The 24286-nt window shown below is 39.9% G+C and overlaps 1 protein-coding gene across 1 annotated transcript in view; it reads right to left on the reverse strand.

Annotated features, from left to right (window-relative positions):
* The window catches only part of SLC9A9 (solute carrier family 9 member A9), a 510696-nt gene that overhangs the window by 80783 nt on the left and 405627 nt on the right, over positions 1-24286 (reverse strand). Inside the window, exon 12 of the mRNA XM_081806463.1 lies at positions 22896-22975. Coding sequence (XP_081662589.1) covers positions 22896-22975 — 80 coding nt within the window. The remainder of the gene's footprint in view (positions 1-22895; positions 22976-24286) is intronic.

Consider the following 24286-nt stretch of genomic DNA (forward strand, 5'->3'; position numbering starts at 1 on the left):
TCTGTGTCTCCCTCTCTCTCTCCCCCTACCCCCTGCTCATGCTTTCTCTCAAATAAATAAATAAAATCTATAAAAAAATAAAGTTATAAGTCTTTAAAGTCACTGATTATAAAGAATTTCTTTTTGATTATCCTAAAGGGCAAAAGAAAACTAGATCTAATTTTAACTATTCCCTCTCCCCTCAAATTTGTAGGAGGGCCCAAGCACAGACAAAACAAATTTCAAAGACAAGCTCAGGCTTGTATATATTCTTATCTGAATACAGATTTCTCCCTATAAGCCAGCTGAAACTCTTTTAGCATAATAAATTTGTGGGAAAAATGCTCTCTTCTTCTCATTTGCTAAGGGTAAAGGAACATCATTGTGTACAAAAAACTGTAGTCCAGATGAGGAAAAAAATGGAGAGAAGATAAAAAACCATAACTTGACTAGAAGGGGAACTTCATTTAATTTTCTCATTATTCTCAGTAAAATGAGTGCTGAGCTAATTGCTGGAGAAAACTGATACTTGGTGTAAAAAATATACTTAAAAATAATCATCCAAAGTCTTCATTTCTTTTTCTGCACTATGTGACTTTAAACTATATTATTTTTATTAAAACCTTTGGATAAAAATGAAAGGGAAAGAAATAGAACACTCACTATTAGAACTCAAGAGAAAAACAGTGAGAAAGAACTTTACATTCAAACTCCACAAAAATGTTCAGATGACTGTTGTCAATTTCCTTCACTACATAATAGGTGATTTCACAGCCAAGGGCAAGTCTAGCTTTTCTTTTTTTCCAGAAAGGAAAATGACTAGTTATTCCGGAAAAGCAAATGAAGGGAAATGGAATTTTTTCCTCACCAAGGAAACCTCAAATAAACATAAAGCATCTAACAATTCAAGGACCTGAACTTGCATCTGGTAGAAGACGTACACTACAGCAATTGCTAGAACTCCAGAATGTCACAATCTGTGAGCCTATGAGATGAGAGAGAAGATTTTTCTCAGCAAGGAACACCCAAGGTATATTCTGTCATTGACTTTGGCCATGTACTAGCTTAGGAACTTTCACAAGCATGACAACCAATGATTTAGGGTTTTAATGGAAGAGGGGCTTTTAGTATGGTTTAATCAGATGGTAGTGTGTGAAAGGAACAGGAATTGTTTTGTTTGTCTGTGTTAACAAATGGAGTGGTGCGAAATAGAAAAGGGGAAATCAAGGAGATTGCTCAGATAAGTGAAGGACTAAAAATGAAATTCCTCCAAAGAGAATTTCTTATAAGAAATTGTACGCTTTTTTTTTTTTAGCTAAACCGAAATCAAATGGAAACTCCCTCCCAGTTGTGGTCCAGAGTTATAAAGCACAAGATAGGGAAAGGGCCCCTGGATGGGGACATCTCATGCCCTTGGCTTTGCTGAACCTCAGTTCCCCCACCTGAAAAGAGAGAAAAATGCCTCCTGGTCTGTGCTAAAGCAAAAAGGTCACCAGAGTTGTCACCTGCCCACCCTTATCCACAGCCACCCTATTGAACTTAGGAGAGCTATCTTTTCAATACTTCTTCTAAACACTCGACATGTATTTTATAGATAACCTGTGAGTGAGCAGCTATTTCTACTCTGTCTTGAAAGAATTATTCCAAAACCAAGATGATGAGGATCCAATTAGAAAAAATATTTGTAAGGTGACAATTTAAGGAACCTCCTAAAAAAGATGCGTTCATGGCTGGTCAGGAGCACTGCAAGATTGCTTTCTTTGCTTCTATCAGAAATGAAGTAAAAATCAGGCCATTCTGGAAGCTAGATGAAAGGGTAAACAGCTATTGGTGGTGGCATATTGGGTTTTATTCCATTTATTTCTTTCATTTTCATGTATGCTTCCTGTGATTGAATCATAGGAAGTTAAAAGGTCAATTATTTACTTCCTGGGAGTCTAGGAATGTACCTTTATTAACTATATGCCATCAGAATGGGCTATTACATTCTGTTAAGTTTGTAAGAATAAAAACATGACAAATGTGCCCTATTTCTGGAAAATAGATTCCAAGTGTGCAACAGAGAGCCAGGCACCTCTTTCCTTTCTTCACACAAAACCACGAAAGAATATATACTCCTTTTCATAAAAGTGCCTTTTGTTTGGTCAAATTCTCAATGAAGGATTTGTTTTAAGCTCTTCCGTTGTGCAATATGGCTTTGGTTGAAAGCATAAATAGACATAAAAGACTGAAAAGGGAGCTCTAATTTCCAAAGCCTATTAAAAAAGATGGAGGATACTGTGTGGGAATCACGAGTTGTCAAGGCCTCAGGGGTTCCTGAACTTGTGTGTGGACTGCTGTGTGTTAGGGGAGTTTCTCTTATTGTTAAAGCATAGGAAGTACATTCCATGTACTGTACAGATGGGGAAACTGAGTTTGGAGTGGTTCGCTCAAAAACACCAGCAAAGCCAGGGTCCAAAACCACGACTTCCGGTTCGTAATCTAGCTGTTTTGTGACCCCCTGGGGCCTGACTGCATGCTTATTGAATATGATTTCTGGGTTATCTGGAGAATACCTGACTTTTCTCACAAGGAACCCTCTATTCACTGAAAGTAATGCTTGAGTATAATGCTTGCACTCATATTTTATGATAGAAAACAGGCACTTTCATGGCCAGATAGGATCTCCAACAAGTCTCTTGATCATGGGGCAGGAGGAAGCCAGCTGCCCCAGGTCTCAGCTTACTGCAGCCCGGGGAATCAGTCTTCCCCCACTCCAAATACCTTGCTCCTGGCTACTGGGAGACTGGAATGGTACACATGGAGTAGTCCTACCTCTGTGTGTTTACTCCCAGTGCGGGATACATGGCATTTTCAAGACCACTGTTGAGCTGGAACAAAGTTATTTTGTCTAAAAAGACTGTAGGTGGGCTGAAAGGTGTTATACTTGAGAGGAGAGGAGCAGTGATAGCCTTTTTGCTCTTGCAGAGGTAGGCGAGTCAAGGTCAGCCCTGGAAGCTCCTCTCCTTGGGCAGAACCTGGTTAAGCCTCATCCCATAGAACAAGGGAAAAGCCATAGTGTGTGCTAGGAAGGAAGGGGGAACACAGCAATTCATACCCTTAAATAATAATAATAACAGCAGCCCTTTATTGAGGGCCTATTTTTTTTCCCTAAGCTCTATGTTAGATATAATTACTAAGTTTAATATAAGGACTCTTACAACAATCCTGAAATATAGGTATTATCACAATCATCATCCCCATTTCAAATATTAGGAAATCAAGGTTCAGAGAGTTCAAGTAACTTCCTCAGCATCACATAGCTAGTAACTGGCAAAGATTTAAACCTAGTTATTTGACTCCATGCAGCCCCAGACCAATGAGTTTGAACTTGACTTGGTGGGATATAGTATCAGTGATGTATTCATAGCATAAGTTAACTGGAGGGTTCATTTAAGCGAAGTCTATAAACAAGACAGTTTGATGTGACTGAATTTTTAATTCTAAAATACTAAAGTAAGTGTTCTGCCTCCTTTTGAGTAGGATATTAATTGCAAAGCACCTCCCTATGAGAGCTCAGAAGAAAAAAGAAGTTCACTCAGAGGTCTAGAGAACTCCATTTATGAGGCAAGAATGGGTGAGTGGCTTGTTTATCCCAAAGAACAGGCTCAGCAAGAAGACAGAGCAGGTTCATATAAACAAGTTTCCACCTGGGGTGAACAACCACTTGTCTTCTCCCCAAAAGCAGTCTTCCTGCCTCCACTGTTTCTGTGACTGACAGAAACAGATGCACAGTCAGGAGGGCTGGAACCACCCAGCCACCCAGAGCCCCCCACTTCCTTGTAACTGCACCTCCCTGGCCCTTCGTCTCGGCAGCCCTGATACCCCTAGTAACACAGCATTGGATTCTGTGAATTTGGGGCCAGAGTTTTCTAGCATCAACCCCTTTCCTTCGTATTCCTATTGCAAGAATCATCATTTAGGCCCTTGTGACTTCTCCCTAATCAATGCTGTTAGATCAATCTTTCTAAAACAAGACTCTGAGTCACTCCCATGTCTACAAATCATCAGATTCCCCATTACCTACAGAATCAAATCCAGACACCTTCACCTGATACTCAAAATCTTTACCGAGTTCCATAAACACAACTCTTTAGTCCTTCTTCTCTAATACCCAACCCTAAATGTGCCAAGTTACCATCCTCATTTTATCCCAAGCATACATAATACTTCCCCACATTCTTACCTTTGCTTTGCCTAAAAAGCATAATAAGCATTATTCAGTACTTCATAGTTTTCAAAGTGGTTTCACTTAACCTTTTTCCATTTAAAAATTATGGTCATGGAGTGGGACAGATACAATTTTACTCATTTCACAGATTAGAAAATATTGGCTCTGAGCAGGTCTAGAACCTGAGGTTCCATAGCTGAGGGGCTTAGGTGGGCCTAGAAGCCAGATCTTCAAACTTGTTCCATTCTATAGCTCTGTGTTGCATTTCTCTCTCCTGCATCTGGCCTTTCCTCTGCCTCCCTCTAACTGCTACTTGTCAAATTCTACCTTTTCCTCAAAGTCCAGCTCAGATCTGCTAACTCCAAGAACTCTTCTGAAATAACACATGAGAGTTGACGGCTCACTCTCCTCTGAGCTCTTCACAGCTCCTTCCATCTTGCCTGGCACTTAAAACAATTAAGGGAAAAGGCCTGGAAGTTCCTGGATAAGAGTTCGAGGCCAGCACAGATCAAGTATTTGATCTTTTTGATCACGGCGCCAGTTAAGAAACACGTTGTCTAGCACAAACTAGTGCGCATGCGCACGCCCACTGCCTTCCCCGAACAAGTTTCGTGAAATAGTATTTACTTCTGATTTTGAAATGCAAGATCATATTTTCTCTAGTCTACTTTTATTTATTAAGAAGTGCTGGTTAGGCCCACCAGATTGATTTTGAGAACCATTAGTGAGTTCTGATCAGCAGTTTGGAAAACTCTGGTTTAAATCTAATCTGTTTCTTCTAAATGGCCTAGACAACATTTTCAAAGATTTGCAAAAGACTGAGAGAGCTATGTTCAGGGATTTACTCTGTAATCCTAACAGGAACACAAACAGCTCTCACAATGGCTAGGGCAGGAAGGACGGGCCTCAGCTGAAGAGCACCAGCTTCTACTTGCTGGAAGGTCAAGAATAGGGATTATTACTTTTTTTCCAGCTTTACTGAGGTATAATTGACAAATAAAAATTGTATAAATTTAAGGTGTACAATGTGATGTTTTGATGTACAAATACATTGTGAAATGAGTACCACAATCAAGCTAATTAATAAACCCATCACCTCACAGTTACCCTGTGTGTGTGTGTGTGTGTGTGTGTGTGTGGTGAGAATACATAAGTTCTAGTGTCTTAGCACATTTTAAGTATATAATGCAGTATTGTTAACTGCAGTCACCATGCTGTACATTAGATCTCCAGAACTTACTCATCCTGCGTAACTGAAACTTTATACCCTTTGACCAACATCTTCCCATTTTCCCCAAACCCCAGCCCCTGGTAACCTACCATACTTCCTACTTTCATGAGCTTGAATTTTTTAGATTCCACATATAAGGGAGGTTATGCAAGATTAGGGATTATTTTTTTAAATTCAAGTATAGTCAACATACAATTTTATATAAATTTCAGGTATATGGTGTAGTAATTCAACACTTCTATATATTACTCAATGCTCATCACAATAAATGTAGTCACCATACAATATTATTACCATATTATTGACAATATTCCCTGTGTGGTACTTTTCATCTCTGTGACTTACTTCTTTTATAACTAGAAGTTTGTACCTCTTAATATCCTTTACCTATTTTATTCATCTCATCACCCACCTCCCCTCTGACAACCACCAGTTTGTTCTCTGTATTTAAGAGTCTGGGTTTTTTTGTTTGTTCATTTGCTTTGTTTTTTAGATTCCACACATAAGTGAAATCATGCAGTATTTGTCTTTCTCTGTCTGACTTATTTCACTTAGCATAATACCCTCTAGGTTCATCTATGTTGTCACAAATGGCAAAAATCTCATTCTTTTTTATGGCCGAGTAACATTCCATTGTGTATATATACCACATCTTCTTTATCCATTCATCTATGGATGGACACTTGGGTTGCTTCCATATCTTGGCTATTGTAAATGATGCTGCAATAAACATAGGGATGCATGTATCCTTTCGAATTAGTGTTTTTGTTCTCTTTGGGTAAATAGCCAGTAGTGGAATTACTGGGTCATATGGTATTTCTATTTTTAATTATTTGAGGAACCTCTGTATTGTTTTCCACTGTGGTTGCACTAATATATATTTCCACCAACAGTGCACGAGGACCCCTTTCCTTCACGTCCTGGCCAATACTTGTTATTTCTCATCTTTTTGATTCTAGACATTCTCACAGGTATGAGGTGATATCTCATTGTAGTTTTGATTTGCATTTCCCTAATGATTAGTGATGTTGAGCATTTTTTCATGTGTCTGTTGGCCATCTGTATGTCTTCTTTGGAAAAATGTCTATTCGGGTCCTCTGCTTATTTTTTAATTAGATTTTTTTTGGTGGTGAGTTGTGTAAACTCTTTATATATTTTGAGTATTAACCCCTTATTGGATACGTCATTTGCAAATATTTTCTTCCATTCAGTAGGTTGCCTTTTTGTTTTGTTGATTGTTTCCTTTGCTGTGCAAAAGCTTTTCATTTTGAGGTAGTCCCAATAGTTTATTTTTACTGTTGTTTCCTTTGCCTGAGGAGACATACCCATAAATATGTTGCTAAGGCAAATATCCAAGAGATTCCTGCCTATGTTTTCTTTTGGGAGTTTTATGGTTTCAGGTTTCACATTTAGGGCTTTCATTCATTTTGAGTTTATTTTATTTATGATGTAAAAATGTGGTCTAGTTTCATTGTTTTGCATGTAGCTGTCCTGTTTTCCCAACACCATTTATTGAAGAAATGGTCTTTTTCCCATTGTATATTCTTACGTCCTTTGTTATAGATTCATTGACCATATGAGCATGGGTTTATTTCTGGGATCTCTATCCTGTTCCATTGACCTGTGTGTCTATTTTTGTGCCAGTACCATGCTATTTTGAATACTATAGCTTTGTAGAATATCTTCAAGTCTTGGATTATGATACCTCCGGCTTTGTTCATCTTTCTCAAGATTGTTTTGGCTATTTAAGGTCTTTTGTGGTTCCATACATATTTTAGGATTATTTGTTCTAGTTGTGTGAAAAATGCTATTGGTATTTTGATAGGGATTGCATTGACTCTGTAGATTGCTTTGGGTAATATGGACATTTTAACAATATTAATTCCTCTGATCCATGAGCATGGTGTACCTTTTCATTTGTGTCATCTTCAATTTCTATCATCATTGTCTTAAAGTTTTCAGAGTATAGGTATTTCACCTCCTTGATTAAATTTATTTCTAGATATTTTATTCTTTTTGGTGCGGTTGTAAATGAAACTGTTTTCTTAATTTCTCTTTCTGTTACTTCATTGTTAGTGTGTACAAACACAACAGATTTCCTATATTAATTTTGTATCCTACAACTTTACTGAATTCTTCATTAGTTCTAATAGTTTTTCAGTGCAGTCCTTAGAGTTTTCTATATACAGTATCATGTCATCTGCAAATAGTGACAGTTTTACTTCTTCTGACCAATTTGGATGTCTTTTATTTCTGTTCTTGTCTGGTTGCTGCAGCTAGGACTTCCAGTACTATGTTGAATAAAGGTGGTAAGAGTGGACATCCTTGCTTTGTTCCTGATGTTAGAGGAAATGCCTTCAGTTTTTCACCATTGAGTATGATGTTAGCTGTGGGGTTTTCATACATGGCATTTATTATTTGAGGTATTTCTTCTAAACCCACTTTCTTGAGAGTTTTTACCGTGAATAGGTAGATGCTGTATATTGTCAAATGCTTTTTCTGCATCTATTGAGAAGATCATATGGTTTTTATCCTTCCTCTTGTTAATGTGATGGTATCACATTGATTGATTTGCAAATATTGAATCACCCTTACATCCCTACAATAAATCCCACCTAATTGTGGCAAATAATTCTTTTAATGTATTGTTGGATTTGATCTGCTAATATTTGGTGAGGATTTTTGCATCTATGTTCATCAGGGATATTGGCCTGTAGTTCTTTTTTTTTTTTTTTTTTTGTGGTGACTTTATCTGGTTTTGGTATCAGGGTAATGCTAGTCCCATAGAATGAACTTGGAAGCTTTCCTTTCTCTTCTATTTTTTGGAATAGTTTGAGAAAAATGGGTATCGATTCTTCTTCAAATGTTTAGTAGAATTCACCCATGAAGCCATTGGTCCTGGACTTTTGTTTGTTGGGAGTTTTTTGATTGCTGATTCACTTTTGTTACTAGTAATCATTCTGTTGAAGTTTTTTCTATTTCTTCCTGATTGAGTTTGGAAGATTTTATGTTTCTAGGAATTTAAGGGATAGGGACTCTTCATGGGCTAATTGCTGGAGGCGTGGGGTATATCCATTTCACAATGGGTCATCTTCAAAGGAATGGGATTTGTAGGTGCCAGATATCTAAGGAGGAAGATTTCTCAATAAGGCATATCTGTAGACTGAGAGGAGACTTATATGCTCATCATAATCTTGAATATCGCAGGAAATCAGCTAGAATTTTAAAATAATAAAAATGTAATAAAATTCTTTGTTTATATCTGCAGAGTGAGTCTGAGGGCCTTCAGGCTTATAAACCTGTCACTGAATTTAGTATCATTTCAACTTTATGAAGCACTTGATGTTTGCAAAGTGCTTGTACAATTACCAATTATCATAATGTTCATCTTCTGAACATTTTAGTTCAGAGAAGGCCTGAGGACTTCAAACTAAGAATTAAAAACAAAAAACAAAAAAACCCCAAAACAGAAAAAAAAATGGTCAAGTTAAAGTCCAGGCTTCTGAGCTTGTGCTGCTGGAGCTGTTCAGCTGTGGGGTACCTGCTTTCTGAGTGTGGTCCTCTCTTCCTTCAGCACCCCGAGTCTTCACTGCATGTAGCCAGCCCAGGTCAGTCACTTCTGACTGATGCTGGCACACTGCTTTCGGGAGCTCCAAGTATGAGCTGTATCTACATGAAGCAGGGGACAGAAAGGCAAAGGTTTTGGCACCTGCAATCCAAGCACTAGGCACTAGTGCAGGATGTGGGAAGAGGTGTTTTCCGTTGCTGGGAAGGAGTAGTGAGGAAAGGGAGAAGCAGTTACGGTCTTTCCTGTTCCAGCCATTAACCACATAATAAAAGATTAGAGTTAGAGTTGCTTAGCCTGTATATACAAGCTGGAAATCAGCTGTGGCCATGTTTATAGGGAACAGGTCAGTGAAATCCAACACTGGTGGATTTCACGAAGTTCCACGGAAATGGTTTCAAGGGATGTGAAAAGCAATAGTTTGAGGATGTGTCTGTTTCCTTCGGAAAAAGGTTAGCTTTCCTATGCTTCTTCCCCTACATTTAAAAGCCCATAGCATCAGCAACCACTGGCAAGTGGCTATCCCAAAAAGCTGAGTGTGGGCTGAGGGCTGGTGGCATTCTAGTACATTAGTTTAGGAATAAAAAGCGGCCTTTTCTTTGAAGGTGCATTTGAATTCAACATTTCTGTTAGATTAGTTAAAACCTCTGTCAGAAATTCTCCCATTTCTGACCATGGATTGGTAACTGAAATATGAGGAGCTGAACTGAAAGAGTAAGTTGGTTTTTTAAACTAGGAAACATTTAGAGGCAAACAAAAAAACAGACTCTTAAATACAGAGAACAAACTGGTGTGTTGCCAAAGGGGAGGTGGGTGAGGGGATGGGTGACATAGATAAAGGGGATCAAGAGTACATGTGTGATGAGCACTGAGTAGTGATAGAATGTTGATTCATTATATTATACACTTGAAACTAATTTAACATGGTATGTTAATTATACTTCAATAAAAAATTTAGAAATAATAAAAAATAAAAAATAAAAAATTATTTATTTAATTATAAATAAATAAAAAATGGTAAATGGTACATTCTGTGTATTGTATATTTTACCACAATAAAAAGAAATTACTGAGGGGCACCTGGGTGGCTCAGTAGGTTAAGCGCCTACCTTTGGCTCAGGTCATGATCTCAAGTTCCTTGGATTGAGCCGCGCATCAGGCTCCCTGCTCAGTGGGCAGCCTGCTTGTCCCTCTGCCTCTCCCACCCCGCTTGTGCTCTCTCTCATTCACTCTCTCTCTCTCTCTCAAATAAATAAATAAATAAAATCTTTTTAAAAAATTACTGCAAGAATTTGATAGAAAATGCAAAATGCTTCCAGCAACCTCTTCAAGGGGCAGCATTCCTGGATCTTATTACCATTGCAGTGTGGAGTTAATTCTTGCAATCCAGGGGCGAAGTACTGGGGTGACCAACTGTCCCACTGTGCCTGGGACTGAGGGGTTTCTCAGGGGCTTCCCAGGAGGCAGGACTTTCAGTGCCAAAACGGGAAAACAGGAAAAAGCTGGTCACCTTAACAGTACCCAGCACAGGCACATCTTAAAGAAAGACAAGGTGGCCCAATTGCTAACCGTGGAGAAAAGGCGGTCTTCATGTGGGAAAGCAAGCCCGATCATAACTTCCTGTGCCTACTGCAGGGGAGGTGTATTTTTTTTTTTTTCTTGCAATTTCATTTAAAATCCGGATTGCCTTGGCTTCTTTAATTTACCTTTTTGATAACCAGTGAACAATTTGAATAAGGAAATTGTGCAGACCCGGCCTAAACTGGGCTGGAGGTGCTGACAAAGGATACACTGAGGGACATAATGCAGAACGCAGAGACCGCCTGTTTCGTAAGTGTCCAAGTTAAACCCCTTGGGTCTTCTGGAGAATAAACAAACACCTGAAATGGTTCTTTTGATGAGCCACTGGCTGCTCAAGGGCAGAATCCCCTGACCAGGTTTTTTGCTGGCTGCCAGCTACTCAGCATTGTACCCCAAATATGAGAATCAAAGTTTGTGTTCCAAAAGGACTTCTTTTTTTTTTTTTTTTGCCTACCCTACTTCTCTTTCTCATATTTAAGTCTTGTTTGATTGTTTGTTTTTTGTCTTTGTTAGAGGAAATCAGTTTATTATTTCCCCTTAAGTACAAATAAGTAGCATGTTAGTAGTTAAAAAAAAATAAACTAGAAAACATTTTGGTAGACCTTAACGATTACACCACTGGATCATTTTCGTTAGTGAAATTTACGAACCAATCTGGTACTGAAACGATACATTCATATTTTACTGCATTTATATTTTGAAACACGTAATGAGTGTTGCAAAGTATCTTTCAGAGAAGAATGAAAACACTGCTGTCCTCATTTTTATCGACATGGGAAACTGGTGGGTGTCTTTGGAAGCAACTATCCAGAATCATTTTAAGGTTTTCGCTCTCCCCATCACACCACTTTCCACGAGGCCACGAACTTTCTTCATTGTAGCAGATTGGACTGTGGGACTCCGGGCTTAAGGTGTGCATTGCTTTCTTGCAGTCAGTAAGATACAATCCATTTTCTTGACTGTGACCCATGTGGTTCTGCCCAGTCTCTCCACACGATAACGCTCCTGTTTCACTTCCCACTGATCCAGTCACACCAACACTCTCACCATTTTCCTAACACCTCACGCCCTGTGTGTGCCTTTGCCTGAGCTGTTTCCATTGCCGGGAAGTGCCTCACATCCTCAGCCCCGCTCCTTATAGAGACTTACTTTTTTCCCACCCAGTTCCAAAGTTACTTCTGTGTGGCTTCCCTGATTCTCCACAGCTGGTTAGTTGGCTACATCAGCCTCTGGCTTCTATAACACCTTGCTCATGACGTGCATATAGTTCTTACTGCATTGCTGGCCGCCGTCTCCACCTCATTAGAATGCTAGCATCTTGAGGACAACCAGCATTTCTTACTTATCTTACCGTTTCTTATTTTGTGACTTCAAAAGAAGCTTGAAGACATAGTTATATTTTTTTCTTAGGGAAGAAGGATTAAAACTAAATTCGGTTAAAACAAGTGAAGAGTATTTACACAAAATATTTATTTTTTCCCCCAGGGGAATAAATATTAAAACTAAATCCAATTCTGGAAGCATTAAACGTGCAGGTACTTCATAAATGACGGTCACAGAGATGAATCAGATTGGTGACAGAAAGGAAACTTTAGAGGCCCTTCAGCCTATGATACATTGCTCTACCTTTAGCTACCTGAGTTACCGAACAAAAATATGAAATTCATACCAGTAAGAGAGAATTTTGATAATACTAGGGGTGGGGAATAAGAGTGTCATCCTTGGCTTCAAAGGCTGACTGCACTGTTCTCTGGAGACCGCCTCCTTTCTCGTCTTTCTTCCAACTCTGTGTCTTGCAGGCAGACTCCTTCAGGCTTCTTTCAGCTATTCATGCCACACTTGTCATGGGATCTCCGTGGTATTCTCTCTGCTCAGAATGCTCTCCTCCCTTCCCGTTGTTTACTTTCATGTTAGGAACTCCCAATTCCTCCACGGACTCTTTGCCACATGATAAAAGAACAGTACTTATTTCACCAACAATCTCTTCCTCCATGAACCACCAGCATACTCCTCTGTTTGCCCACTTTTACTTATGAGTTGGTTTGACAGACATTGAGAATCTGTCATCACCATCCACCTGGTGAAGTGAACTTTTAATTAGGCAGGGCCATGTCTGCCCACACGCTTTGTGTTGTGTCAACCACAGCTTCTCATGCAGACAAGGGCTGAATGGTGTGGTCCCGGGATAGACCAGTCTCCGTCTCCTTGTCAGGTGATAATATGTGGGGCCGGTAGAAATGGCTCATGCTAATAATATGTCTCTGGTAGCTCATGAATTTGTTGGCAGCCTGTAAACACCTTGGCTCCTACAGTTGAGAAGGAGTGACCAAGTAACTGTGGAAGAAAATTTAAGCAAAATACTCTTTTTCTCATAGGGAAGAAATATTAAAGCTAAATTCAAAACTGGCAATGTTAAGGTAATGCATATATTTTTGTCAGTCTTCACATTTTTTCCTTCTTCATTTTTTTCAAATAAAATGATTCAATGCTGACCTAGAAATCTTCAAATATAACATCTTACTGCTAATGACAAAACACCACAGCTTCATCTGAAAGGTGCAATTGAAGGATTTCCTTTATCACGAGAAGGTACAAGAGGAATAATTATCATCAAAGGCTTGTATTGCTTTCATTGTGGAACAGAAAAATTGCCTGCACTTCTCTATCAAGTCAAAATTGTTATCTGTGGTGTAATTTCCAGAAAAATAACTATGGGATGATGGACTGACTATAACTTAGAAGAATCATAAATGAAACAATCACAGGTGCAGAACGGAGGACACAAAGAAACTGCCTAGCATCCAGCTATATCCATTGACTCAAGATCAAATGAGAAGAATTATGTATGATTTATAGCCTACGTGGAAACTTTCGTTTATGTGGAGACTGAAGATATTCTTATTGTATTAAAATATGGCTGTTGCAACTACGAATTATTATAAGCATACAAAATAATAGAGATTTTGGTCACTCAGAGATAATAAATGACAATGAATACTAAATAGATTACATGATGTCTCCATTTAAGAGATGTAGACATCAAGGGGTAGTAATGATAACATAATGAAGCTAACATTTTTGAGCTCTTTTCTAAATGCTTTGTGTTAGCTCATTTAATTCCCAAAACAGACCCATGAGGTGGGGACTTCTGTTATTCCCATTTTGCAGTTTAGAGACTGAGACACAGAGACGGTGAATAACTTTCCCCAAATTACACAGCTAGTAGGTGGCAAATCAGTACATTCTGACTTGTGAGCCAGACTTTCCTCAATTTGATAAAAACTAGTAGTGGAATGGCTAAGTGTGTCTTTCTTTATATCACAGTCATGTTCCTGAAAAGACATCTGTAAATGAAAAATTTAAAAATGGACCCAGAGTAGAATGTAAGTTTTGTGAGAATTTGTCAACGGCTGTGTCCTTCATGCCAGAACACTACCTGGCTCATGGTAGGCTCTTGATAAACATGTGATGACCATGGGAGGAGAATCTAATATCGTACTTTGCAGTGAGAAAGTGCTCAATAGATTTTTTTTAAAAAATTGGATTTAAAGGAATGTATTTTATGAATCCGTTCTAGAAGAGGAGTCACCTTCTGATTTCTTGTTTGAATAAATCCAGATTTTCATATCATTTGCTTAAAATAAAGATGAAAAAACATTCTCACTTAATAGGAATATTATTAAAACTTTTACAGAAGAAAAGGCAAAACAAATTAGGGATGTCACAACTCTTGTAGAATCCTAAGATTATTGTAAGAAAACCCAGTTATCATCTCAGGATCCACAACTTTACATATTCACAGTGGGGGATCCAATATTTTTGGGCAACAATTCACCAAGTCATACTTGTAGTCACTTCTCAGGCCTCCAAAAGAGTTTTAGTCCAGTTATGGAATACTGCAGTGTATTTAGGTTATAGAGTCTTGAGAAAACTGTACTATTTAACTGTCTTAATTGTGTTTTGGCTCTGAGAGGTAAATGAAAAAGTTACCATTAGTAAAAAACTGTTTTAATAACTCACCAACTTTTCTCATAGATTTAGCCAAAAGACAAGATAGTTTTTATTATTCCCATTACATGGAAAAAGAAATCATGGAAGACCCAAGTTATGACCTGAACAAAAGACAGCCCATGTTTTCAGGTACCCTTAACATTCCCCTACATTGGTTTCATCAACAAGTCGTGGAGAACACAAGGATCCAGGAAGCTAGTGTTTTCTTTTAGTGAATTTTAATTTCTTTTCACTTAGGTGCTGTGTCAGGGGCTATCTACGAGATCTTTCTACACCAGCACCTATGAAGACAAGGATGACCAAAAGCCAAGCTGAATGCCCAATGGATGATCTACCTGGATGGGAGTGTTAGCTGCACTGCTGCCCCGTGTGAGCTTAGCTCCTCCCCCCAGCCAGCTTCTCAGGGGGAAGTAGTTATCATGCAAAGAGAGTCTTCAGAAAGCTGATTGCTTATATTTCCAATATTTTGAAATCGGCTTTCTGAAACCACTTGGGGAGTTACCTGGTTACATTTTGCAAAGTGAGGGTTATAAATGATTTTAATTTATGGTTTCCCTAGAGAGTCTCTCCCCTTTCCCTCCCCACTCCTGTCCCTCCCCGCAACCAGTTAAACTCTGGTGATGCCAGTGTCTCTCCTTCCTACACTAAGGACCACCTGCCCTTTGAAGGGGTTTGGGGGTCATGGCTCATTTTAATGAGGCAAATAAGCAAGACTTCATGAGGGTCAGCGATACCTACCCTATTTGCGGCTGGGCCCTCAGAACCTAGCACATAGGCACCTGGGCCCTGCACATAGTAGGCACTCAATAAAACTGACTGAAGGATATCTTACTCACACCCTCTGCTAGCCCTCCTTCTTGCTCCTGAAAGTGAAACACACCCTGCCTCCAAACTAGTGAAGCTTTTGATGAGCCACCAAAGAAGCTCTCATATAAAACTATCGATTGTAGGCCAGGCACACACTTACAACAACACCGCACATATAGTGATGCTACCAAAACTCAGCAGATGAACCACCAGAACCAGGAGCCTTGGATTCTTTAGGTGGACAAGGTCTGCTCTTTTTGATTAGGAATGCTGGCTCCAAGTCCATCAGTAACCTTGGATGTGCCTTTTCCCTCCTTTGGGCTCTGTTGCCTCATTTATAAAATGAGGATCATAGAGCTAATGGTCTGTTTTCCTCTGAGAGTTTTTTTGTGAAGTAAACTCAAGTCATTCACAAGGCCACAGTCCTACCCCAATAAATAATTCATGGGTGCTTCTGCTAGTCAGAATAAGTAAAACTGCAATGCAGTGATTATCATTTAAGATGGAAATTGCTTCTCACAATATTCATACCTATGATTTAAAATAAGTTTGACTGTGTGGGATATAATGAATTCTGTCAAGTTTTAGGAGGCGAAGGTTTTTTCTCTTCCTTTTTGTTTTTTTAAAGGACTATGATGCCATTCCATTTAAATCCATTAAATACTTGGTTCCAAGTGTCATTCTGAATGATCCCCATGTTCGTGTTTACTTTCCTGGAATGCAGCCCCAGCCTGTCACACTTCAGTAGAGAAGGGGGTCTGGTATCTGCCACTTTCCTTGCCAGACTCTTTAATGGAAAACTCCAGAGCTGCAGCATCCACACATCTGTCATGGGCCTTTCATTTTGCTGGTAATACCTCAGTGCACTCTTCATTCCAAACCAGTGATGGGAAGGAAGTCTCCATCCACGTGGCTTTATGTAATGTGGCTGTGTCAACCTGCCAATCCATTGTTATCTTTGCGCCTTCTTACACTTATGTAAAATGTTGGCAGCCACATAATAACTTCTTATTTTCAGTTGATGTCGGTATACAGGAAGTGCTAAAAATGATTTTGGCTGCCCTTTTTATTTTGGAAAAGGTCATTCTTATCCCGTGTCATTCACATTTGTAAGACTAATATATACACATGCTTAAGGAATAATATATACACATCTCTTAAGGAGAAAGATGATAAGTGATAGAAGGAAAAGAGACTGCAGGAGGCAGACAGACAGCTGAGCAGGATCATTCGTCACCTATGAATCAGGCCACCTAAGATGTCCACGCTGTAACACTGTGGACCTAAGCAAACCATTTTATCTGATGTCTTAAAAATATGAATAAGGGGCTATCAATCTCTGCTTCTAACCTTCTCATTATAAGAGGTCGTTAGTGAGGATGATAGGTGGCTCTAAAAATTTGAGCCCTGTATACTAATAAAATCAAGACACAATTGGGGAGATAAGATGTATTCAAAGTCACCCAGACAGAGAATGGTTTCTAAGCCTGATCCAGGCTTGCCTAGAGCAGATCAGGTGTACTGATTAAACCTAAGGAAGGATGAACCAACCATAGGAAGGAGGTCAGTGGAGAGACAGAGATGCAAGTGTGCTGGGGTGGCCGTCCCTGCCTAGAGAGAGGGATACTGAGCCTTGGGGGTATGGATGTTCTTTGGGTGCCAAATGGCAGTCTGGGTGAAAACAGTAAAATTATCCACTCTGTCCTGCTCTGCTTTCAAACTCACCTAGCCACCCTTCAAACAATCATTTGAATTTTCCTGTTACATCAGTGTCTAGAATGAAGGTGCCCTGAATAGAAAATATTGCTTGCTGGCTTGCTTCATTTATTCATCTATCCATTCATTCGTTCAAAAAATATTTACAGAGTGTCCACTATGTGCCAGGCACTGTTCTGTGCTCTGAGGACACACCAGTGAATGAGAACAGATCCACATCCCCGTGTTCTAAGAAAGCACATATCCTGGTTGGAGGAGACTATTAAAACAAATAAATAAACTACATACTGTGTCAGACGGTGATAGGCATTAAGGTGAAAAATGAAGCAAATGAGGGCGGAAGGAGCGCTCTTGTTGGGACTGCTAATTTACATATGGAGCCAGGAAGGCCTCATTGGTAATTTGAGTGAAAGAGGTGAAAGAGGGAGGCAAGTGAATGTCTGAGGGAACAGCATCCCCAGCAGAAGGAAGAGTCAGTGCAAAGGCCTGGAAGTAGGGATGGGCTTGATGTACCTCAGGAAGGCCAGGGTGGCTGGAGCAGATGAGCCAGGGAGTGAGAGTAGAAGATGTATACAGAGGGCCATGAGAGGCCAGATTGTGACTTGGACCTTCTCATGGTGGGGAAAGGATATTCCATGATTTAGGAATTTGGTGTCTGGTTGATACTTGTATCTCCTTTGAGCTTGGCTGAGGTGCATCCATCCCTATAAACCTAAACCATTCTTGGAGTCTTTGGCATATTTGAAAATTTGGCGACCTGACTCAGAAACCTGGGGACTCCTTTATGGCTGTGTTCTTAGGGTGACCAAACAGGACTCCTGATTTTATCATCCCATGTATCTTCAACAGGTGTCTGAGATGTGAGCTCTGTACTACATAATGTAAGCAGTCATAATAGTCATTGCTTTAGTAGTGACTTTAGGAACATATTGAGATGGGGTTTTACATGTAAAGTGAGGGATATAATGGATATAGAGTTCATTTAAGTATATTTATGGACTTTACATTGAGAGATCTGGGCTTGAATCATGGAACTGACACTACCTATGGAACCTTAAGAAAGTTCTTTAAGTTCTCTGAGACTTTGTTTCTTCCACCTCAAAGTGGGTGGTTGTAAAATGAAATAGAACAAAAAGAGTGGTTAGGAAGATTAAGTGAAATGATGTACTTGCTGGCAAAGCATCGGTGGTCAGTAACACAGTTTCCCTGCTCCTCTCCCCTTCCCAATTGCTCCTTGGCACTGCACGACTCAGAATTGCTGCCCATATTGAATCACAATGAAATCTTAATTAACCCTCAGTTTTGGCACCCCAGGCTTCCAACAAGGCTCTTGAACAACGGAGCCCCGGTTGTTCCAGCAAAGGCCAACACAATCAGCAATGCACCTGGGTTGCATCATACATACTCATTAGCCCCTCCCAACGTCCCACAGAGCTGTGGAGGGAAAATGAAATTATAAATGTAAAGCACTCAACACAGTACTTGGGCTATTACTCATTGAATGTTATTTTCTATTATTTTTATTCCCCTGTAGTTTCGGGGAAAAAGTTATGGAAATGTGTATGTGTCTTAATTATGCTATGAAAAAGTAAAAAAGAGAACAAAACTATCCAAGCAACAGTGGCTTGTTTTATTGATACCAGTGGTGAATTGAGAGGGTCTTTCCAGGGTCTCAATTTTGGGCATACGCTGAGTACCGTGATGCTTGGTTTTATGTGTTTACCTAATTGTTGGCTAGTCTACCCAATTATTCAGTAGGTGTGGCACATCTTCGTCACCCATCAGTTGACTTTAAGGAGATAACCCTAGTAATGTGGGGGGGCCTCATCCAGTCAGTTGGGTGACCTTAGGAGCAAAACTGAGGTTTCCTTAAGGAAGAAAGAATTTTGCCTCAAGACTGCAGCATCAACTCCTGCCTGAGAGTTTCCAGACTGAGAGCCTGCCCTACAGATTCTGCACTTGCATCGCCCACAAAGCCAATTCCTTGGAATAAATCGATGTATATGTATGTGTATGCATATCTATTCGTGTGTGTGTGTGTGTGCACGTGCGCATGAGTGTGCACCCGTGTGTTCTCCTACTGGTTCTGTTTCCATTTCCCTGGAGAATCCTGACTGATACAGGTGCACATGAAGGCTTATTTATTCTTCTTTCCCTTTTGTCAGTAATTCTTTATGATGCCTCTTTTGCATGATGCAATTTTACTGAAATGAAACTTGAGCAGCTCCAAACTGCATAGTTAGTTTCTTTCAGCTTTGCAACAATTTCTTTTTGGCCTAGGCCAGGAAACCTGACCCTGGGGTGGGGATCATCCCTATGGTGTGGGAAACAAAGGCAGAAGAAAAATTATTAAATTTCCTTACTACCTACAGCCCATTGCCAAGTCCTTGAAACAGGCAGAGAGACATTCCTCTAGGAACTCAGCTGCATCCATGTTAATACTTTGCTAAGGGCAAAAGGCAATCCTAGCCTGAGGCCCCCCCCCCACTTAACAGGATCCTGTAAGTCTACTTTAACTTATAAAAATTCCTTCAGAAACTTCCTTTATCTCTAAACCCCTCAAGCATATGGTCCACCGGTATATATCTGAAGGGTCTCATGACTCAGGTTTTATTAGACAGTAATAAATGACCTTTTCCCAACAATGGCTAGCCCCCTCAAGATCCTGGAAACCTTGCTTCCAAAATTCCTTAGAGACTTACACTATCCCTAACCCCCTCCCAACTTGAAAGTATATAATGGGCCACTTCTCCTGACCCCATTGCAGCTCTTTCTGCCTATGGGTCCTGTCCCCATGCTTTAATAAAATCACCTTTCTGCGGGTGCCTGGGTGGCTCAGTCGGTTAAGCATCTGCCTTCAGCTCAGGTCGTGATCCCAGGGTCCCGGAATCGAGTCCCACATCAGGCTCCCTGCTCAGCGGGGAGTCTGCTTCTCCCTCTGCCTCTGCCCCTCTCCCTGCTCATGCACTCTCTCTCTCTCTGTCAAATAAATAAATAAATAAAATCTTAAAAAAAATCACCTTTTTGCACCAAAGACTCAAGAATTTTTTCTTGGCTGTCGGCTTCAAGCCCTAACATGGTCTTTCCTACATCACCTACACTGAGGGTGGCTGCAACAGCCTACCTATGAGGTTTGAAAGGCACATCACCTGGGCTCTAGGTGAACAGCAGGAAGAACACAAATGCCAAGTGGATAATTTGTCTCTGGAAATACAGATATATCAAGAAGTCACAGAGTAGAAACGGTTGGTTTGCTACTCTCTGGGTATGAATTCAGAGCGTAACTAGGATATAAAAACTTTGTTGTCTAAGTGAAAAGATATTTGTGCAGTGATGGTAGCCCTGCAATTTCTAGAATGAATGCACAGGAGGACAAATTACCATGAGAAGAGATATTACTGACTGGGTAAATCTGCTTTCATTTTTTTGCAAGTCTGTCCATAATCGTATGGAAATAAACCCCTGGTGAAAAGTGAGACAAAAACTATGACATCATTTGAATTTAGTGTCACTGCTCTAAGCTAAAAATTTGGGTGAGTTTCCATTTTCCTTTTTGGCCTCCAAGTTATTTTTTCGACTTTTACTCTCTTTCTTCCTTGTAAAGCATTCCTCACAGCATTGTCAGAGTTTGAGCAAAAACATTTTTCATCTCATTTCTGATTTACTATTTTATGTTATTATGATTTATAATAAGACATATAGATTTGGTCTTTCACAGAGCTCCTAAAAACCTCAGAATTTCGGAAGTGATGAGAGCAACAGAGGTATCCTTTGTTATGTTAATGAAGTGGCCTTTGGACCCTACCTAAGGATAAGGGCTGCTTGCCAGGAAGACCAACCTGTGATTTGAGGGCTGGAAATTTCATTTCACCCCTCCTGTCCTCCTCTGGGAAGGGAGAGGGGCTAGAGATGGAGTTCAATCACCACTGGTCAATTACTTAATCAATCATGCCTATATAATGAAGCCTCCATAACAACCCAAAAGGACAGGGTTCAGAGAACTTTCCGGTTCGTGAACATATGGAATTTGGGGAGAGTGGTGCACTTTGAGAGGGCATGAAAGCTAGGTGACTTTTCCCACATACCTTATCCTGTGCATCTCTTACCCTTTTATAATAAACCGTTGATCTAGTAAGTAAAACTGAGTTCTGTGAGCCGCTCTAGTAGATGAATTGAACCCAAAGAGGAAGTCATGAGAACCTCCAATCTGTAGCCAGTGGGTCAGACACACAAGTAACAATCTTGGGAGCTTGAAAATTGGGTTCAGGAACCCAAAAAGGCAGTTTCTTACTGTATATCTTTCATAATCAAGCAGCCTCTTGTGTACTCTTCAGTCAGTTTTTTCTAACTTCCTAAAATTTGGTTATTAGATACTTTAAGCAATGGCAGCGGAAAATTGTGTTTCCAGATAAGAAATCAACCTGGAACATAAACCAGCATAACCTGCTAAGAACCAGCTTCCCTTAGAGAGACCAGGAAGGCTATGGGTAGTTAATGTGACACCAGAACCTCCAAGAGGTAGTTAATGGCCAAGAGAGAGTGCTTTTAAGGTGGTGGAAACCTACACTGTCCGTAAAGGCTCAAGACTGAGCAAGGCAAGGTCTCTGAGAGTGGAGCTGTGGAAAAACAAAGCTGTAGCCTCAAAAACTCTCTACCTTCCACATGTCCATTTTGTAATTCTTGGAATGCTGTACTTCTGCAGAATTGCTCTTTAAATTCTCACCTGTTTTACTTTGGCTTATCTCTGCAGTCTTCAACTGGCTTCTCTTCATTCTTACTTAATTTTTTTTCTTACATAGCCCTTCCTCCAATTTTCCTTCCTACTGTGAATTTCCTGTATTTCTCTTGTCTCCTCTCCCCTTTCCATTTTATCTCTTCTTCACCTTATTCATTGAATTTCTTTTCGCTGTTCTTAATTCTTCTTCCTCTCCCACTGATCTGTTGTGGTTTTAATCATTGCTTAGGCACTTTAAAATCACCCAGTGACTGACATTTTCTCCCTGAAAGGAAGAGGATTTGTGAGTGTGGAAAACCAACTACAAAGACCCAACACATTCAATTTTCAGCGCAGTTCTTTCCTTTCTTCCATGGCGCTTTTGCTTGGGATTAGAGATGGACCGTTTACTGCCCCTCACAATGGCAGAGGCCTTCAGGCCTGACTTCTCAGCCCTGTCAGTCACATGGCAAGGTATATCTGAGCCACTGTGTTTACCCTGATTGGCAGAATTTTAAAATTGGCCTTCAGTAGGAAGAGCTTACTCAAATCTGCCTGGAAAACAAGGTAATGTTATTTTGTAATGCAGTGATCAGACTCATTCTTCTTTTCAGAACATTCATTCCCTTTGCCCTCAGCCCCACTCCATTTTTTTTTTACAGCATGAAACAAGAGCACACACATGGGTTTCTGGGAGAAGGGTGAAGGATTTTTGTCCAGTTACCTTGGCCAACTTGACCAGAAGTAAAATCTTTGCAAAGGGAAGAATAGTAAAATTAGTAAAATAGATCAGTCCTCAGGACTGTAAGATTTTATCATCTGGCATTTAGGAAATGTTAGATTGTCGTGAATACACCCAGTTCATTTGACCCTGAGAGATTTCACTTTAGCTCTTTGTAACACTTAAGTATGGACTGTACAGCTTTTTAATTTTTTTTTTTTTTTGATAAATTTGGTCATGAATTCACTTTACCTTTCTGTGTTTCTTGAAGAGCAGGAGCATGCACCTCAATGACTAAGTGCTTGAAGTTAATCTCTGCCAGGCAGCAGGATCTGGAAGATCATCATTATCAAAGGATACTTGTGGTCAAAGCTGTACCACATTCTGAAGAGCCAAGCACTCTCTGTTTTGGTTGTGTTTTTATCCAAGTTATTTGCTTCCTGGAGAAAGACAATAGGAAAAGGTACCAGGTAAATAATCAATACAAAATATTGATATATGCTATCAACATTAATATAGAATATATTCACGTATTTTCACTATAAAAATACATGTCAAACCAAATTAAATTTAACCACATTAAAAAAAACTTTCTAGGTTGTAGGCATTTTTATCTAAATGGCGAAGCAGCTGCCAAGCAAATTAGCTCATAGATCTTGCCATGTGGATGAAACTCTTGTGGCATAATTCAACATTTACTTTTCTTCATAATCCCTATTTTATTAAACAGCTATGAAATGCCACTTTTTGACATCAATAAAAGTGATATTTCTGTCATATCGCTGTTGCATGATTTTTGCTGTTTACTTCTGTCAAATTTGGATGGTATTTATTTACGACTTACCAAAAGGTCAAGTCTAAAGGGATGATAACAGTCTAATAATTGTTAAGCTAGTTTTCATTCATTTTCTTTTTGATCACTACTGAAGGCTATGGTTAATTTTTGATATCTTTCTCCTTTTAAGAGTTTTGAAATAGATATTCCTTATAGAAAGCCTATAATAACTGAATGTGTTTTTCTATTTTTTTTTTTCCCAAAAGGGCCAAAATGGGAGGAAGATAAGGAATTAAGAAGAGAAAGCATTCGGCCTTGCTGACACCACCGCCCCAGAGCCTCCTGCGTCGACAACCATGGCCAACCCCCTGCGTTCTTTGACACCATTACAGACAGCAAGCCTTTGAGCCCTGTCTCCTTTGAGCTGTTTGCAGACAAAGTGTCAAAGACAGTGGAGAACTTTCGTGCTCTGAGCACTGGGGAGGAAGGATTTGGTTATAAAGGTTCCTGCTTCCACAGGATTATTCCAGGATTTCTGTGCCAGGGTGGTGACTTCCCACACCATAATGGCACTGGGGGCAAGTCCATCTACAGGGACAAAGTTGATGATAAGGATTTCATCCTGAAGCACACGGATCCTGGCATCTTGTCCGTGACAAATGCTGGACCCAACACAAACAGTTCTCAGTTTCTCATCTGCACAGCCAAGATGGAGTGGTTGGCTGGTTGGCATGTGGTCTTTGGCAAGGTGAAAGAGGGCATGAATATTGTGGAAGTGTGGATGGGTTTGGGTCCTGGAACGGCACGACCAGCAAGAAGATCACCATTGCTGACTGTGGACAAATCTAATACATTTGACTTGTTTTTTATCTTAACTACCAGACCATTCCTTCTAGCTCAGGAGAGCACCCCTTCACCCCCATCTGCTCAAAATAGCCTATAATCTTTGTGCCCTCACTGCAGGTCTATGGTTCCA

The sequence above is a fragment of the Leptonychotes weddellii genome, chromosome 1 (genome assembly GCF_054177405.1).
Source record: "Leptonychotes weddellii isolate Sample4059 chromosome 1, ASM5417740v2, whole genome shotgun sequence".
Lineage (NCBI taxonomy): Eukaryota > Metazoa > Chordata > Mammalia > Carnivora > Phocidae > Leptonychotes > Leptonychotes weddellii.